Source organism: Protopterus annectens, chromosome 1.part0 (genome assembly GCF_019279795.1).
Source record: "Protopterus annectens isolate FY-2018-M chromosome 1.part0, PAN1.0, whole genome shotgun sequence".
NCBI classification, from domain to species: Eukaryota; Metazoa; Chordata; order Ceratodontiformes; family Protopteridae; genus Protopterus; species Protopterus annectens.
The window spans coordinates 677,141,268-677,159,930 of NC_056725.1; the positions used below are offsets into that span (position 1 = coordinate 677,141,268).

Below are 18,663 nucleotides of genomic sequence, written 5' to 3' on the forward strand. Positions count from 1 at the left end.
TTAGTTTAACACATTTTATAGAAAGCATTAAAGCCGTAAAGACTTTACACCTAACAATCCTGGCATGCCCTGTCCTCGGACATCAGACATCTTTTGTTTCACTATAAAGCCTATCAAGACTTCCTACATCAAATAGCTACTCATTAAACTGAAACCCTGTTCTCCTTCAGCAGATAACCTCCCAGCTGAATACCTCAAGTTAGCTTGCCACTTCCATAGCCTGTCCTTTGTCTCTCCTAATTAATAGATCTATCAAGGAATTGTATGTCCTTTCTGTAGAGGAAAACATTCTTAATCCCGCTTAATAAAGGAAGAACCTCATCTGATATATATAGTTTCCGACTTGTCACCATGTTATCCCATTTGTCAGTAGTTCTAGAGAAGTACATTCCAGCTTCTTGAACATACCCTTCAGGAAAAGCTCCTGACCCCCACACAGCATGGTTTAGATCTGCCCACAGCCTCATTAACCTTTGCAGATAATAGTAACTAAGCCAGAGGTGAAAAGCTCCTGACCCCCACACAGCATGGTTTTAGATCTGCCCACAGCCTCATTAATCTTTGCAGATAATAGTAACTAAGCCAGAGGTGAAGAGACGCTCATTTGCTCTATTTCTGGATGTAGTCTCTCACCAAAAACTCTGTTAACTGCCTTCCCTAAGGTGATCACAATCCACACTACTATGATTTAACTACTACTTAACCAATGGACACCAGTCTGTTAAATGGCTGTTCACCTTTTCTCCCTTCATGTCAGTACTGGCATGCCACAGGGCTCCATTCTTGGCCATCTGTTGTTCAATGTTTTTACCAACAATCTAAATCCTTTCAGCAAGATTTTCTCATTCAGTACTCTATGATTCTACCATAATGTGCACTTCAAATACATCTTCAAAGAATTACGCAAGAAGCCTTTAACTCTGAAAGTTGGCTACAGGATAATCACCTGTTATTAAATCTCCGAAAACTAAATTACTTCTCCCCCCCCCCCCCCCCCCCACAAAAACGAGCTTTAAAATTTCTTCCTTACCTTGCATACAAAACTACTTGGCATGACTGTCTTAAATTTGATGTACAGTGGATATAAAAAGTGTACACAACCCTTTTAAAATGCCAGGTTTTTGTGATATAAAAAAAATGAGACCGCAATAAATCATTTCAAAACTTTTCCCACCTTTAAAGTGACCTATAACCTGTACAATTCAATTGAAAAACAAACAAATCTGTTGGGGGAAAAAATATAAAAAATAAAAAAAATACATTAATCTGGTTGCATAAGTGTGCACACCCTTAAACTAATACTTTGTTGAAGCACCTTTTGATTTAATTACAGCATTCAGTCTTCTTGGGTACACACCTGCCATCAATTAGACAGACTCTGATTAACTCCAAATAAAGTTCAGCTGTCCTAGTAGGATTTTCCTGACATTTACTAGTTGCCTGCTACAGCAAAAGCCATGGTTCACAGAGAGCTTACAAAGCATCAAAGGGATCTCATTGTTGAAAGTTATCAGTCAGGAGAAAGGTACAGACAATTTTCACAGCATTGGATATACCATGGAGCACAGTGAAGACAGTCATCAAAAAGTGGAGAAAGTATGGGACAACAGTGACATTGCAAAGAACTGGACGTCCCTTCAAAATTGATGAAAAGACCAGATGAAAACTGGTCAGGGAGGCTGCCAAGAGACCTACAGCAACACTGAAGGAATTGCAGGAATTTCTGGCAAGTATTGGTTGTGTACTACATGTGACAACAATCTCCTGTATTCTCCATATGTCTGGACTATAGGGTAGGATTGCAAGACGGAAGCCTTTTCTTGCACAGAAAAGCATCCAGGTCCAGCTAAAGTTTGCAAAGCAATACATCGACTCCCAAAAGTATGTGTGAAAATGTGTTATGGTCTTATGAAACCAAGGTTGAACTTTTTGGCCACAATTCCAAAAGGTTTGTTTTGCACAAAAACAACACGTCGCATCACCAAAAGAACATCCCCACGGTGAAGCATGGTGGTTGGCAGTATCATGCTTTGGGGTTGCTTTTCTTCAGCTGGAACTGGGGCTTTAGTCAAGGTGGAGGGAATTATGAACATTTCCAAATACCAGTCACTTTTGGCCCAAAACCTTCAGGCGTCTGCTAGAAAGCTGAAGGTGAAGAGGAATTTCACCTTTCAGCATGACAATGACCCCAAGCATACATCCAAATCAACAAAAGAATGTCTTCACCAGAAGAAAATTAAAGTATTGGAATGGCCCGGCCAGAGCCCAGACCTAAATCCAATAGAAAATCTATGGAGTGACCTGAAGAGGGCTGTGCACAAGAGATGCCCTCGCAATCTGACAGATTTGGAGCACTTTTCCAAGAAAGAGTGGGCAGATACTGCCAAGTCAAGGTGTGCTATCTACTCCTACCCAAGAAGACTGAATGCTGTAATTAAATCAAAAGGTGCTTCAACAAAGTATTAATTTAAGGGTGTGCAGACTTATGCAACCAGCTTATTCTACATTTTTCCCCCTAACTGATTTGTTTGTTTTTCAATTGAATTGTACAGGTTATAGGTCACATTAAAGGTGGGAAAAGTTTTGAAATTATTTATTGTGGTCTATTTTTTTACATCACAAAAACCTGGCATTTTAACAGGGGTGTGCACACTTTTTATATCCACTGTACATATTCATAACAGCATCAAGAAAACCCACCAAAAACTAAACTAGGTACCCTTCATAGAGTAAAGAAATTCCTACCAAGGTAACTCTAGCTGCCACCCTCTCTCCTATATGGAGCCCCTTTCATGACCAACTTGAAATCCTCAGTTCTAAATGTGAACAATGCTTCAACAATGTTGCTATATTTGCTTGCAGAAAAACCTTACCAGACCCACCACTAAGAACACTTAACTGGCTTGAACGTCCACAGCATATATCTTGTACCCAGCTTATCCTAACCCACAAAATCATATATACCCGATTTGCCTTCAAAGCAATTAACCCCATACTACAATTCTATCTACCAAACTAGTCCCTTCAGTCAAACGATAAATTGCTTACCATTTAAAACAACAAATGGGCTGCTAGGATCAGTCTCTATTCGATAATGTAGCTACTTGGGAAAAAATTCTGCATCAGTCATGTCTGTCTCATACCTTCAGCTTTTCAAACCATTACTACGACTTCCTCTCTGCCTCTTGGCTCTGTCCCTGCTACTTATCTGCTTTTCTTAGCATCCATCACCTTTTTGTCCCTCCTTTCAAAGAATTAAATCTTTCCTGATACTGCACTTTATTGTAGTACTTAAATTACCATGCCTGCTTCTAATTAGCCAACCAAATTACCATTCCATCCCTACTTGCTTGTCTCCTCCAGTACCTCATTCCAACATATTTATTTGCTTACTTGCATCTCTTATATGCTACTCTGTAAATTTTCAGTACAATGCATGTGTATTAATGTTTGCATATCAATACAAATGTTATTATACTGACTACTATGCTATGTACTCACAGAAACTGCATTATAAAATTTGTTAGTGTAAATATCAGTTGCATTAAGTTTGTTACTTTGGAACCACCCTGGAGAATGCCCAGTCAGGCTTTCCTGGTAAACAAATATCCGTAAATAAATATTTGTTATCTGTAGCTTTGTAATTTTAAAACCCATTTAGTAAATCACAATAGCAACCATGACACACTAAAATAAATACTAAGCGTCAAGGAGTTAATACTGAATAGGTGATCAAGCTGTGATGATTTTTTTTTCAGTCTCTGATGGTCTGTTCCTTAAGTTTACAGAAATGTATGCCTTTGATCAAGGGATTTTTCTTTCTCTGTCATGAAGACCTGCTTCTGCTACTCTCTCTGCATTATATAGCCTTTGGTCTGGTCATTTTTAAATTAAGGCTTTTCATTGGGGTTAATTCTATGTTTTGTGGATTGCTAAGTCTGGTATCCCTGAAGGGCACATTATAACTTTATTAAGATCTCTAACCCTAACCTTTGAGATTTGGCCTAAGGAGTACACTTTAGTCATCTGTTCCTTTTATGTTGGTGGAATAGGTGTAGTGTAGGTGATTACTTAGAATTTTGTTTTCTTTGCGTTTGGCAAGGATAAAATTGACCAAATTAAAGATGCATCAGGACATTCAGAGATTTGGGATAGACAAAGTAGAGCAATAGAGAAATACCTGAACATAATTCTGATTGCTGACAGAGTTCAGATTGTAGATGTTTAACGTTATTCTGCATAAGTTTAATTTGCTGCTGTCCCTCTCCATTTACCTGGCCTTAGGGAATAGATACAAGATTTCAGTCTTCAATTTGTCTTGAGCGTCTGCATGGAGCATAGTTACATACCTACTGCAACTGTGATTAGGTGGTGATGCTTGGGAATTACACATTGGATTCTTTCTGAAACCTTTTGACATGGAAAATGTTTAGAAATTGTTTGTTTTATCTGTAAATGTTTAGCTGTGCAGTGCGCTCCCTAATTTTTAACTTTCTTTCACTCCTTTGCAGAGGCTAGCTTATGAATGCTTATCTCAAAGCTTCGACAGTGCAAAACACTCTCCCAACCTTGTTCCTACAGCTACCAAACCAGATGCAGTACAAGCAGAGAGCTTGTCCTACACACAGTATTTGAGCATGATAAAGTCACAGATCGCTTGTGCTAAGGATATCCACAACGCTTTATTGGAATGCTCCCAAAAAATCAAAGGCAAGGTGAAGTAATGAATTGGGGTTAAAAGTGGGAAAATTTAGTACTGTGCTCGGATGTCTAGAGATTGGATTTTCTTTGTATTAAGTTTTACCATGCTGGTAAGTCCAGTATTTTATACCAAGAATTCTGTTACGCAGTACTTTTACCAGATAAGGTGAGTTTGTACACCATAAAATGCATAAGTAATGCCTTTTTGAATATATGACAGATTTGCAGAATATATTGTTTCAGTTTGTTTAATTTCTCCACATCTTTAGATTTTTTTGCATACCTTGACTGAAAAGACCCCTTTCCTAAGTGAGGGCAAAGTTCGTGAAATGTGGGCTGTTTTAAGCCTAAACAGTTTCCCTTTTTGTTCTCAAATTAACATGTCCAATTCGGTTAGAGATTGACCTTACTTATCCCATGGTTGAGAATTACATATAGCCGTAGATAATTTGAGGGGACTCTTACATGGGCTAAAGCATTTAGGAGCTGCCTCTGTCCATTTGTAGTACAGGGGGCAGTCCTGAGGGAAGTTTTCTGTTTCCCATCCATAGATCAAGGTATGCTTGAATATGGGCACAGATGAACTTTGTTTTATGTGAATGGGGAGTCTGTTCTAGAGCGTGGTATGCTCTGCAAGATATACCTGTCCCTCTAAACTCCTCTGTTGCAGACGAAGGTTTAGATCCCTAGACAGATGTTTCTGATGCTATTTGACTTGTTGATGTGCAGTAAATCCATCAGTTTTGGGTCAGATAATACCTTGTATGCCAGACAGAGGTCACCTCTTAGCAGTCTGTAGGGTAGAGTATAGTGACAGGCCTTTGAGTTGGTCCATGTAGGACATGTAGTTTAGACATTGTATCATTTTATTAAGGTGCCTCTGCTGGTATTCCAGTTGTTGCATGTGTCTGAACAGATGCCAAATGGGGCACTATATATTCTTTGATTTTCCTCCTTTACTCCGCCCTCATTAGGCAGTGACATCCCTAGGTCTGTGGTGCAATATAGAAGGACTTTCTTATAACAATGGACACATGTTGGTCAAATGTTAAGTCACCGTCCACAAAAGTTCCCAAATTCTGAACAACTAGGTTAACTCTTAGGGTTGTATTGCCAATGAGAGATAGTTCCCTGGGGTAGATGACTTCTCAAAGGATGCAGTACATTTTTTGGCGTTTAGCTTCATTCCATGATTTTGGCATCAGTTCTTTTTGAGACAAACCTTCCTGCAGGATGGCCAAATCATTTGGGGATTTAGTGACTGCTCCTAGCTTGCAGGCAGTCTTCTGCAAACTTAATCAGCCAGAGCCATTTGGTATTGGGTTTTCCTTCAGAAAAGTTATTCTATCATTTCCAGTCATTCTTTCTGGCTCATGTTTCCACTGCCTCTTTTACCTCTGCATCATAATGTTTACAGTCTGTAGTGTTACAATCTTGACTCCTTATGTCTTTCAGTATGTAAACCTACAGCCTTAAGAGTATTGCAACGTGTAGCAAGATTTGTAACGGTTTCTAGCTCTTTACTGCAAAACCTATATGTCTGTATCCTAAATTTTCTATAGCTGTTAACTTTTGCCGAGTTGAAAAATATATGATGGTTGCTTGCCCCACCTGCTCTACATATTTCCCTACTTATTTGGCAAGTAGGAAATTCTGTTTAACCAGTGACTAAATTATTTTTTCTTCCCACCCAATCCCTCTGTGCATTCTCTAATCTGAATATTCATTTGGTTGAAAAATTCCTTAATCTCTCAGTGCATTCTGTAATCTGAATATTCATTTGGCTGAAAATATTCCTTCTCCCCTAAGCAATATGACTTTTGATATTTGTGGTTCGTACTTTTGAAAGAAGGTAACTACTTGAATGGGGTGTATTCCTTAATGTACTCAAAAGTTTGTTACAGCAGTATTTCCTTTCTGCCTGACTGTGAGTTAAAAATGTTCTAGTCTTTGTATTGTTCCTTATGCAGACCCTGTCTTACATGTTGCCCTTTGAAGTGCCTGTATTCTGCCTGTTATCTAAAATTGTTTCAGTCTGCACAACTGCATGTGGTACTTGAAGTTTTACTAGCTGTTTCCAAAGTGAAATAGTTTTTCTAGTGATACGTCTGCACTACAGTGTAGTTTTTCTAGTGATACGTCTGCACTACAGTGTTCGGACAACCTTCATCTTCTTGCTGTAACGTGGTTAACTTACCTGTAGACCATCCATTAGTTTGCATGTCCCAGTCCTTTATTTGTTGCTACTGATGTCCTTCAAGGATGCATCTGCAGTCCTTACAAATGGGTTGTCCTGTCGTCAGGCAGCCCTTCGGTCGGCCGGATTCCAAAGTCTGGGTCTGGCCTCGGCTGGTGTCTCACTTCACCCGACGTCATAGCTGCAGTTCTTCGGGTATAAAGGCATCAGCCGACGCCATTTTCCTCAGTCTTTCTTGCCGCGTGGCGCCTGAAGCAGAAGCTGTTCGCAAGTGCTGGTCGGTCAGAACCAGAGATTACTACTACCGAATACTACTACGAAGACTTCTAAAAAGCTAAGTACCCCGTTGGGGACTCTTTCTTGCCTCAGCCGATGTCAGAAAAAGTGAATAACTGTTTAACTTGTGGGAAACAAATACCTCATAAAGATTTCCACTCTTACTGCTTACCCTGTTTAGGCCCAGACCACGACGTAGCAGCTTGTCTAGCCTGTGCTTCTTTTAACCGGCGGACGCTTAGACGTCGGTCTGAATTTGCCGAGGAGTTTTTCGGCTCCGATTTTGCTTATATTATGCCGTCGGATCCTCCGACTACGCAAATGTCTAAAAAGCCAAGGAAAAGGACCGACACTCGCGGCCCGCGGCTTCAGCCGAAACCGCGGTTAAGCCATCCGCGAGTGTCTCGGTTTCGGCTGAAACCGAGCAAGCGGTTCTTCCTTCAGCCGAAAACTTACCTTCTACCGAGGCCTCTTCCAACCTGGTGGAATCGGCTTCAGAAAACACACCTGCTGTTGCAGTTTCTCAGGAATTGTCTGACACTATTCCCTTGGATATTTCAACCCCTGCACGTGGGGCTGCTAGGCCTCCTGCAACCATGTCAATTAAGGCCTTTGCCAGGGCTAAAGCAGCTAAAGCATCTAAGACTGTGCCTGCTAAGACCCCCTCTCACAGGCCCAGCTCTAGTTCTCAAATGCTTAGTTTAGCAGAGGATCTCATTTCTTTAATCCGGGGATCCCAACCTCAACCAGACAGGGCCTCTCAGCCTCCACCAGAGAAGAGGCCTAGAGCAGAGCCCCCTCAGCCACTTTCTACAGATGATTCCTCTGATGTTTCAGATGATTCGGACCCTCCAGAGGCTCCTTTCTCCCCTTATGAAGACTCCGATGCTGAAGAGTCCATCCCTTCTGCCTCTCCGCCTGAGAAATTTTCCTTTGGGGAAACCTTGCATGCTATGAGGGAACAATTTCAGTGGCAGGGCCAGGATTTCTCAGACTCCAGAAAAAGGCTTAGAACCTTTCTGCATTTACCACAACATAGGCCTTTAGCCATACCTCCAGTTCTTTCTGTTGTAGATGATGCATTTAATGATGCTTGTACTGCTCCTGATTCTCTACCTCCGGCCCCTGCTAAGCCTTATAGATACTACAGGGTCCTGGACACACATTACCATTTGTATAAGGCTCCTTTTGCAGATCCCGAGACTATCTCCCAAGGACCTAAGGCTGTAGCAGCTACTTCTGCTAAGAACCCCCTCCCCTCAGAAAGGGAATCCAGATCCTTAGAGAGATGGGGTAAAAAAGTTTACACTTCTGCTACTCTTTCAGCTAGGGCCTTGAACTGTCAATTTCACATGGTCCAGTATCAAGAATTTATGCTAGACCAGTTAACCAAAAAACTGTCCTCTGATGAATCATTAGACAAAAAAATCTGTTCAGGAAATGGTACATAACATTCAGCAAGTCAGTAACCATTCCTTAAAATGCGGCTATGATGCACTGGAGGCTTCCTTTAGATCAGCCATGACTGGCACAGTTATCAGAAGGCATGCATGGTTAAAAGAGCAGGCCTTACCAGACCATGTCAAGTCCAAACTATTAGATGCTCCTATGGATAAGATCAATTTGTTTGGCGCTCCTGCACAACAGGTGCTGAAGAAGATGGAAGAGAAGGCAAAATCTGTCCAAACAGTGAAAGATTTCTTACAGGTCCAACCGCCAAGGTTTAGCAGGAATTGGCCCTCCAAGAATTGGTCCTTTCCAGACTCATCCAGAGCTCAGAGAGGCAGGAATAGGCGTTCAAGAGGCAGAAACCAATCCAGGGGTGCCTACAGGGGACGCCAGTGGCAGAATAACAACCAGCGAAGTACAGACACAGCCGCCACCACCACAACTACAGGACAATCACAGTGACTTGGCTCTGGCACCGCCTACCAGGGAACAACTAGAAGCACCCTTAGGCGGGAAGCTAGCCTTATTTTCAATAAACTGGCATTACATCACAAGAGACAAGTGGATTTTACAGACAATAGACCAGGGCTACAGGTTTCACTTCCATACTCTACCAGGGAAGAGAGGAATGCCAAACCTACCTCCAAATCAAAAAGCAGAAGCTCTAAAACAAATATCCCAATTATTGAAGATGAGCTGTGGAAAAGGTACCATCTATGGAGCAAGGAAAGGGATTTTACTCCAGACTATTCCTGGTACCAAGAAAAGAGAGCAAATGGTGACCTATTCTCGACCTGTCCGCTTTAAACACTTTCCTCATTGTTCCAAAATTCAAAATGCTGACTCTACAGCAGCTTCTTCCCATGCTGGGCAAGGAGTCTTGGCTGGTAACTCTAGATCTCAAGGAGGCATACCTGCACGTCCCCATACGACCAAATTGCAGAAGATACCTCAGATTTCTTGCAGGATCAGAGCATTATCAATTCTCAGCATTGCCCTTTGGCTTATCTACTGCGCCCAGAGTGTTCACGAAATGCCTGGCATCAGTAATTGCTCATTGCAGGTTTCAGGGAATCCAAATCTACCCCTACCTGGACGACTGCCTGATACAAGCGGACAACAAAAACAAGCTAGCAGAAGACTTACAAAAGGTCATCTACCTGCTACAAGCCCTGGGATACACAGTCAATATAAAAAAGTCAAGGCTGATACCATCCCAAAGAATAACCTTTTTGGGTACAGAGTTGGACACATCAAAGCAAATGGCATCCCTAACAGTAGAAAAACAGGAGCAGCTACCTCTCTACTTCTTGGCATTAACAAAGCAGAACCATCTGACAGCAAGAAAAGTACTGCAAGCCTTGGGCTTCATGGCATCCTGCATAATATTGGTTCCTCATGCCAGACTGCATATGAGAAAACTACAGTGGTGCCTAAGGAATTTATGGTCTCAACAGGCACAGCTTAGAAACCCAGATTCCAATTATTCCATGCCTGAAGCAGGAATTCCTATGGTGGGCTCAGGCTTGTCAAACAAACTCAGGATTGCCCTTCCACAGTACTCAACCAAGGCAAACCATCACGACGGACGCCTCAGACCTCGGTTGGGGGGCCCACATGCTGGACAAGTGCATACAAGGCTTATGGACTCAAGACCAGCTGCACTTACACATAAATCTAAAGGAAATGCTGGCAGTAAAACTGGCAATTCAGGCATTCAGACCATTTCTCCAACAAGGTCAATTGATGATAAGGACAGACAACACCACAGTTATGTGGTACATCAACAAACAGGGAGGCACACATTCGTATCCTCTTTGCCGGATGGCACTGGACCTCTGGAATGTGGCCCTGAGCTACAACATTCAGTTGAAAGCAATTTTTGTACCAGGAAAAGAAAACATTCTAGCAGACATATTAAGCAGGACTACCACAGATGCCCACGAATGGATGCTGCATCCGGACATCTTCAAAACCATTACAAGAAAATGGCGGCTTCCAGAAATAGACTTATTTGCATCCCCACGCAATCACCAGCTAAAGAAATTCTGCACAAGGACGTACCACCCACTTGCTTGGAAGGTGGACTCCCTTTCCTTCAGTTGGAAAAACCTGACAGCATATGCTTTCCCACCACTCCCTTTGATGCACAAGGTGCTATTGAAGATCAAAGAGGACCGTCCAAGGATCATTCTGATAGCTCCAGACTGGCCAAGGCAACATTGGTACCCATTACTGAGGAGCATGTCTCGGGAACAAATATGGCCACTACCCCTGGTTCCCTTGCTGTTAACACAGAACAACTACAACAGTCTGCATCCAAACCTGAAAACTCTGCAGCTGACTGCCTGGAACATTGCATAAGACCAATAAACCCAAATTTATCCCAAAGGGTTAAAGACATTATCCTTGAGGCTCACAGACCCTCAACAGGAAAAAATTATTCAGCAAAATGGAAAAGATATCTCATTTGGAGTACTGCAAAAGGAGAAGATGTGTCACTGGTAAACATAGCCAACATCCTGGAATACTTGGCAGAGCTCTTCCACACAGGCCTGTCCTATTCCTCCATCAAGATTCATGCCTGTCCTATTCCTCCATCAAGATTCATGCATCAGCTATTTCAGCAGAATACGACTTGGATCCTCCTGTCTTCTCACATCCTCTGCTCAGGCAGTTTCTGAGAGGAATTAAAAATGTAAAGCCTCCTAGGAAGCCACCATTACCAGCATGGGACTTGAACTTTGTGCTAGAAAAATTGACACTTCCTCCTTTCGAACCAGCAGCAACAGCAGAATTACAATACTTATCATGGAAGACTGCTTTCCTGCTGGCAATCACTTCAGCAAGAAGGGTATCTGAACTTCAGGCATTAATGGCAGTACAACCCTTCCTGATCTTCCATCAAGATAGAGTGCCCATGAGAACAAATCCTTCCTTTATGCCTAAGGTGGTCTCCAGAGTTTCTTTAAATCAGGCTATCCACCTACCTACATTCTTCCCCAACCCACAGAACAGGGGCAGGGGAGAAAGACTGCTGCATACCTTGGATGTACATAGACAATTACGCTACTACCTGGACAGAACCAAGGGCAATAGAAAAACTGACCAGCTACTAGTAGCATATGCAACAGGAAGGGAAGGGAAGGTAAAGCAATTTCAAAACAGACAATCTCCAAGTGGATAGGAAATTGCATTACATTCTGTTACTCCTACCATGGAAAGAAAATTCCAGAGAACATCAGGCCTCACTCTACAAGGGCAACAGCCACTACCACAGCCTTCTTACTAGGAGTGGCTACCAAGGACATTTTAGAGGCTGCTACTTGGGGCTCCGTGCATACATTTGCCAAGCATTATAATTTACCTTTATACTCTAGATCCCGAGCAGGTTTTGCCACTGCTGTTTTGCAAGGGATCCTAACTACACCATAACTTTATTTTTCCTCCTCCCCCAGTTGGGCTATGGTATTCTACCCATTTGTAAGGACTGCAGATGCATCCTTGAAGGACATAGTACAGTTTTGTACCTACCATAAATGTAGATGTCCGATAGGAATGCATCTGCAGTCAGGATTACCCACCCGCCTTCCCCTCTGTGGTGCTCCTAGGGTATTTGCTCATCTTATAGCTAGCTGGGAGAATCTATTATGGTGTATTTGTTTGTATATATGTACGTACATGCATATTTTTTGTGTTTGCTCTCTACTATTTGGAATCATTGGCATTTATGCAAATTTAGCCTTCCAAGAGGGCACCTGGCATCTGGGGCAAGAAACACTGAGGAAAATGGCATCAGCTGATGCCTTTATACCCAAAGAACTGCAGCTATGACGTCAGGTGAAGTGCGACACCAGCCGAGGCCAGACCCAGACTTTGGAATCCGGCTGACCGAAGGGCTGCCTGACGACAGGACAACCCATTTGTAAGGACTGCAGATGCATTCCTATCGGACATCTACATTTATGGTAGGTACAAAACTGTACTTTTTCATTCTAGTTTTGTAAAGCCTGAGTATCTGCTTCACTGATGCATAACTTTGCATTTCTGTAGGATTTTCTGCCCAGAGCACTCTCCCTCAAATGTCTAACCTGGAAAACTGCTGTTATTACTGGCCATCAACTAAGCTAGGAGGGTTTAAGAAGGGGCCGTCATGAGAGCCATTACTTATATTCTCTAAGGACATGGTCAGTCTTGGAACCAGCCTCGTATTTTGCCAGAAGGTAGTGGCCAAGTTCCTCCTCAACAAAAGTGTGTTTTATTCCCCTAGGTAGAACAAGGAATGAAGAATTGCACAGACAATAATTTGGATGCTACATAGTTAAAACCAAGAACATTAGAACCTCAGATCAGCTGTTTGTCCTTTCCATCTGGGAAGGAGGGAAGAATGTTTCCAAGAAGACAGTTTCTAAGTGGCTGGCACATTGTATTTTGTTTTCTTACTCCCTTCATAGAAATAAGATGTAAGGAACTATGTGAGCCCACAGCACAAGAGACAACAGCCACAATTTTATTTCTGTAAGGGGTTGAACACACAGGCATTTCCTGAGGCATTTACCTGGGCATTTGCCCACATGGTTGAAATTAGGCACAGTTTCAATGGCAAGTGCTAGGTTTGCCACTGCTGTTCTGCAAGGCTTGCTGCAGCTTAGCCCTATCAATCTGTCTACCCTCCCAGCCTTCTAAACTGTGTGAATTGTCCCACTAGTAAGGATTAATATAGCAGTGATCTGTATGAAAAATAGTACAGTTGTGTAAGCACATAAAATTAATAATGGTCAGTGAGTTAATCACTGCGGTACTGGTTTCCCTTCTTCCAACCCAGCTTTCATTTCTTAGGCATCCTGGGCAGGGTATTATACCCCATCCCTAGGTAGCTTCACCCTCATTGTACTCCAAGGGCCAAGGCCTGCTTAGGTTTGGATAGCCTTGAGAAACACTTTCTTTTTTCTTAGTATTTAATCCTGAGCATATACATGTGTGCTTTCTTTATTACAGTATTTAATACCCTGCTTAGGGTTTTGTATGGGGTTATACCCTTTGGTCATCCTGGGCTTGAAATAGCACAGGCAGGCATCACAAAAGGTCAGATGTTTGCCTGGCCTAGAGGGGCAAGAGCACTGAGCTCTGGAAGTTGGGCCTGACATCAGGCCTTCTGTGGCTGAAGTTCATGTCAGGACTGCTATAACAGTGGTCTGTTTGAACATCTATTAAGGTATGCTTTTGCAGTTCTACTTCTAGCAACCTGTTTGTGTTTTTCTGATGAATATGATTTTGTAACATGTCTATTCTGTGTTCTTGTTAGGTCGGCATTTCATTTTCAGATCATCCTTCTGTAATAGTGTCATCTTTAGCAATCTTGGAAGTTCCTTTCACAAACATTTTGTGAATATGTTTTGTAAGGGTGTGTGGGCCTGTTACAACCAGACCTGCATTACATTATCATATACACAGTTGAGACATTTTCACAGCCTTACTCTTATTGCTGACAGTCTTTCTTCTTTTTCAGCATTTTTTTTTTTTTGTATCTGCAATTGGTGGTCTACTTGGAGCACATCTACCTTATTTAATAGTATAACGTTTTAGAGCTGGTCCTTCTGTAAGCTAGTTTTTTGAGCATTTTAGAAGTAGCTGTAATGCTTGGTTGTCTTCTTGGCATTAGTATTTGCCATTTTTCTGCATCCTCTGTTAGTCGGTTTAATTTCAAGAATGTGACCAAGAGTATTTAATTAATGTTATTCTTGTTACATTTTCTCTTGCATAATTTGAAATTATGCTGCCTTGTTCTTTTCAGAAACTATAACCGTCTCTTGTCATGCCACTCTTATGCCTGACCCCACATTGTTAAATTATTTATGTAATTTAAGTATGTTAATGAATAATATCACTGGTCTCTATTTATTAATCAAATTAATTGCATCTTTGGTTTCACACTGACAGTTTGCTTTACTGTAGAAGCCAAACAACCCCAATTTTAGGAGAATTAACTTCAAGTGCTCAATTTTGAAACTAGGTAGTCTTTCCTTCGTATTCACGTGTCAGTAGCTTTTGACCAAATGGCTTCACACTTAATGATTGGAATGTGTTTATAGTTTGTTTCTTTATTCCTTCCTTTTTTGCACTAGCAAAGCTCATCTCCCAAGCAGTGAACCAGAACAGCCTCCCTCCCCTGACACCCAGATAGTCACGCCCATCCACCCTGGCCTTTCCTTTCAGTGCCTAAATCCTATAGTAACACCAGTTATCTGAGGTGCATTCAGGGACATCGTCACACCTTTCTTGATGACCTGTTTCTCATCATGCTCTCTCTTATAAGCTGGTCATATTCCTTGGTTGACAGATCTGTGTGACCAGTCCACATCTTCAACATATTTTGCACTCCATTTTTTACAAATCTTTAAGCCATAGTAAAGTTATGCAACATGTCTGCCTGTTCATGTCACATTTTTAACAGTGTCTCACTTTGTCTTTTGTTTCACCAAGAACTGGTCTAATCCTATTTAGATCTTCAGTAGCAAAGATTATTCCAGTTTTGCTGCTTGTGTAATCTGACCGCTCCCCTGTTCTAGCCCCATTGTTGATATTTGAGTAGCCACTGGCTTTACCTCACTTGCCAGTCAAAAGAAATTGGGGACTAACTTCTCAACTGTGTCTCCACAGCTCTGGACTGCCTCAAAGAGCACACTGCCATCTGAAACATTTGCAAGCATTATAGTAAACTGCTTTCAGTCATAAAGCATCTTTTAAAGGGCAAATCAAACTATTTTATGTATTAATTTTCTTTTGTGTATAGCAGTCTTTTTAATAACATTACTCAAAGCCGCCTTTGTCGTAACATGGCTGCTCACTGATGATCAGTTTAACTTCAGCTCTCCCAGTTTGAAAACAGAAACTGAGAAACAGCCAGTGATATTGTCAGCTTGAATAAGCTTCAGTTACTAACTAGTAAGTACACTAACTAGGTGGCAGCAAGCAAGTAACTAAAAGACCCTGAAAGAAAATCAGCTAGAAAAGGTGTAGAGAAAATGGTGACTGAGAAGAATCCCGTAGCTGTTCAGCTAAAAAGCAGTTCAAGCTCCAGTTTTGGGTCTTGACATGGCTTTCAGTAATCCTAGAGTAAAGTCAGATGTGCTTAGAGCTGATTAAAATAAATGAAACACTGAAGGAGTAGATCAACTCATAGGTTCGTGGCTTTATAGGTAGGTACTAGGCTATTGGCCCTGGGGCCTTTATAAGCCTAGCCAAAAAGGTTTTCTGGCTTTTGCCACCCAAGAAAATTATTTTCCTGTGCCCTTGTCAAGCAGTGCCACAGAAGGGATCCCCGGGGTGAATTTTCTATTTCCCATCCAGTTGTCAAGATTTTTCTTAGAGGGCCAATGAGGATCTTTGCTTGACATGTATGGGTAGTTTGTTCCAGATTATGGGAAGTCTCTCGGACAGGAATATATCCCTCCAGCATGTTCTGTTTATTGTAGTGACAAGGATAAGGTCCCTGGAGTGTGTAGTTTGGATGATTGGGATTTCTTTAAGTGTAGCATGTCCAACAGCTGTGGGTTTGACATAGCTTTGTATGTTAGGCAGAGATCGCCTCTGAGTACGCGATATGCGACAGAGTAGAGCTGGAGTTTTTTGAGACAGTCTTTGTATGGCATCTGTTTGAGGCCAGTATTCCTCTTAGTGAGGTATTTCTGTGGCCTTTCCAATTGTTGTAGGTACCTTGTGAGATGCATGCCAAACTGGGCATTGTACTCTATAATGGGTCTGATGGATGAGTAGAGAGGAACAATGACCTTTTTTATAGAGGAACAATGACCTTTTTTATAGAGGAGAACCCTTTTGTGATGAGGTGTGCCACGTAGAAGGATTTCCTGACCACTGTGGCAATGTGGTTATCAAAGGAGAGACTACTGTCCACCTGTATCCCGAGGTTATTTATCACACTTTCAGTTTTTAGTGAGCTACTGCCTATGTGGTAGTTCATGGGTATCGAGTTTTTCCCAAAGGGGATGACAATGCACTTCTTGGCATTGAGCTTGAGGCCATGACTTTGACACCAAGCATCTGTCTGTGTGGCCCTTTTGTAGAATGTCTGCATCATTAGGTGATTCTGTTACGGCTCCCAATTTGCAGTCATCTGCGAACTTTGTAAGCCGAAGACCTTCTGTGTTGGCCTGCACTTCAGAGAAGCAGATGCCAAACAGAAGAGGACCCAGGACCGAACCCTGTGGTACTCCACTCGTCACTGGTCTGAAGTCGGACTTGGAGTCTGCTACTTTTGCTGTGTGGGTTTTGTCAGTGAGCCAGTTGGCCACCCATTTTGTGACATAGGGATTTATGCCCAGTTTAGTGAGTTTATCTATTGACTATGCCAATTCTAAAGAGTTAGGAGATTTACTGCACTCTACTTGTCAAGTGGTAAAGCATTCTTCTACACTGAGGATATGATGCACTAGAAACCTCTAGCAGGGCAGCAGTGTCTGGATCTGTCATTAGGAGACATGCATGGTTGAAGGAGCAACCTCTCCCTGATCATGTCAAGTCTAAATTAATTGATGCACCCTTGGATAGAGACCGCTTGTTTGGAGAATAACCAGAAGAGGTGCTTTAAAAATATGGAAGACAAAGCAAAATCTATGCAAACTGTAAAATATTTCTTTCAGGTTTAACCTCCAAGATTCAGCAGGAATTTTCCCTCCAAGTACTCGTCCTTTCCTACTCCTAGCAGACAGGGTCAGGGTAAGCCCCGCAGGGACAGACCAACCAGGTCCCTATCCCAGGGACAGCAGAGAATCAAACAGTGGACCACATCCACCTCTAAAGCAGGGAGTTCTAAGCCATCTATGGCAAAAACTCTCAATGACTCCCACCCCCCGTCTGCTCTCCTTTCACCCACAAAAAGCTAGGAGGAAGGCTATCCATCTGCAAAGAAAATTGGCTGTCTGTAACAAAGGACCAATGGGTCTTAAAGATCATTTTTCAGGGATACAAATTCACTTTCAACAAGCTTCCAATTCCCAGAGGGTACCCAGACTTGCCTCCAAATCAGTGGGAGAGGCATTAAAACAAGTCCAAACTCTCGTATCCCAGGGGGCAGTAAAACCTGTTCACACAGATCAAACAGGCCAAGGCTTTTATTCCAGGCTATTCCTTGTTCACAGAAAGGAGGGTTCTTGGCGCCCCATCCTGGATCTGTCCATTCTGAACACCTCCCTGGTGGTCCCCAAATTCAAAATGCTAACCTTGCATCATCTGCTGCCTATGCTGACAAAAATGCCTGGTTAGTGACCCTGGACCTAAAAAAAAATGCCTACCTCCCCATCCCCATAAGGGAATCCTGCAGTTAATTCTTGCTCTTCGGAGCAGGCTCACAACACTTTCAGTTCTCTGCGCTTCCCTTTGGCTTATCTACTGCTCCCAGGGTTTTCACCATATGTTTGGCCCTGGCCATAGCATTTTGCAGGCGGAGAAATATACAGATTTAACCTTATCTGGATGGCAGCCTCATTCAGGTAGAGTGCAAAGAAAAGCTGCTCCAGGACCTCCGCTTTGTCAAAACCCTCCTAACTTCCTTGATGTTCACCATCAACGAGAAGAAATCAAAGCAAACACCCTCCAGGAGGATCCTTTTCCTGGGGGCACTGCTGGACACAGCATCCCAAATGGCCTTCCTATCCAAAAGTCACCTCGTGGCGAGGACGTTCGTGCAAGCCTTTGGGGTACATGGCATCTTGCATCCTTCTATTCCTCTGGCCAGGCTTCACATGAGGAAGCTTCAGTGGTATCTAAAGAACCTTTGGTGTCAACACTCTCAGCCTCTAGAGACCTCTCTCCCCCTGATCCTCTGTATAAGGGCTGAGTTTCTCTGATGGGCAGGGGCCTGCGCCAAGAGCCAGGGTCTCCCCTTTATCCTCCGCCCTATCAGGCAGACCATCATCACCGACGCCTAAGACATTGCTTGGGGCGCACACCTGGCAAGCAGGTGCACCTAAGGTCTTTGGGATGCCCAGCACCTTCCCTTACATCTCAACCAGAAGGAAATG

The 18,663-nt window shown here is 42.5% G+C and overlaps 1 protein-coding gene across 2 annotated transcripts in view; it reads left to right on the forward strand.

Moving 5' to 3' along the window:
• Nucleotides 1–18,663, forward strand: part of MED29 (mediator complex subunit 29) — a 239,683-nt gene that overhangs the window by 180,239 nt on the left and 40,781 nt on the right. The window contains exon 4 of one of the 2 annotated variants that reach the window (XM_044062119.1): nucleotides 4,512–4,715. In XM_044062119.1, the coding sequence (XP_043918054.1) occupies nucleotides 4,512–4,715 (204 nt within the window). The remainder of the gene's footprint in view (nucleotides 1–4,511; nucleotides 4,716–18,663) is intronic. The other variant, XM_044062127.1, reaches the window with a different exon arrangement.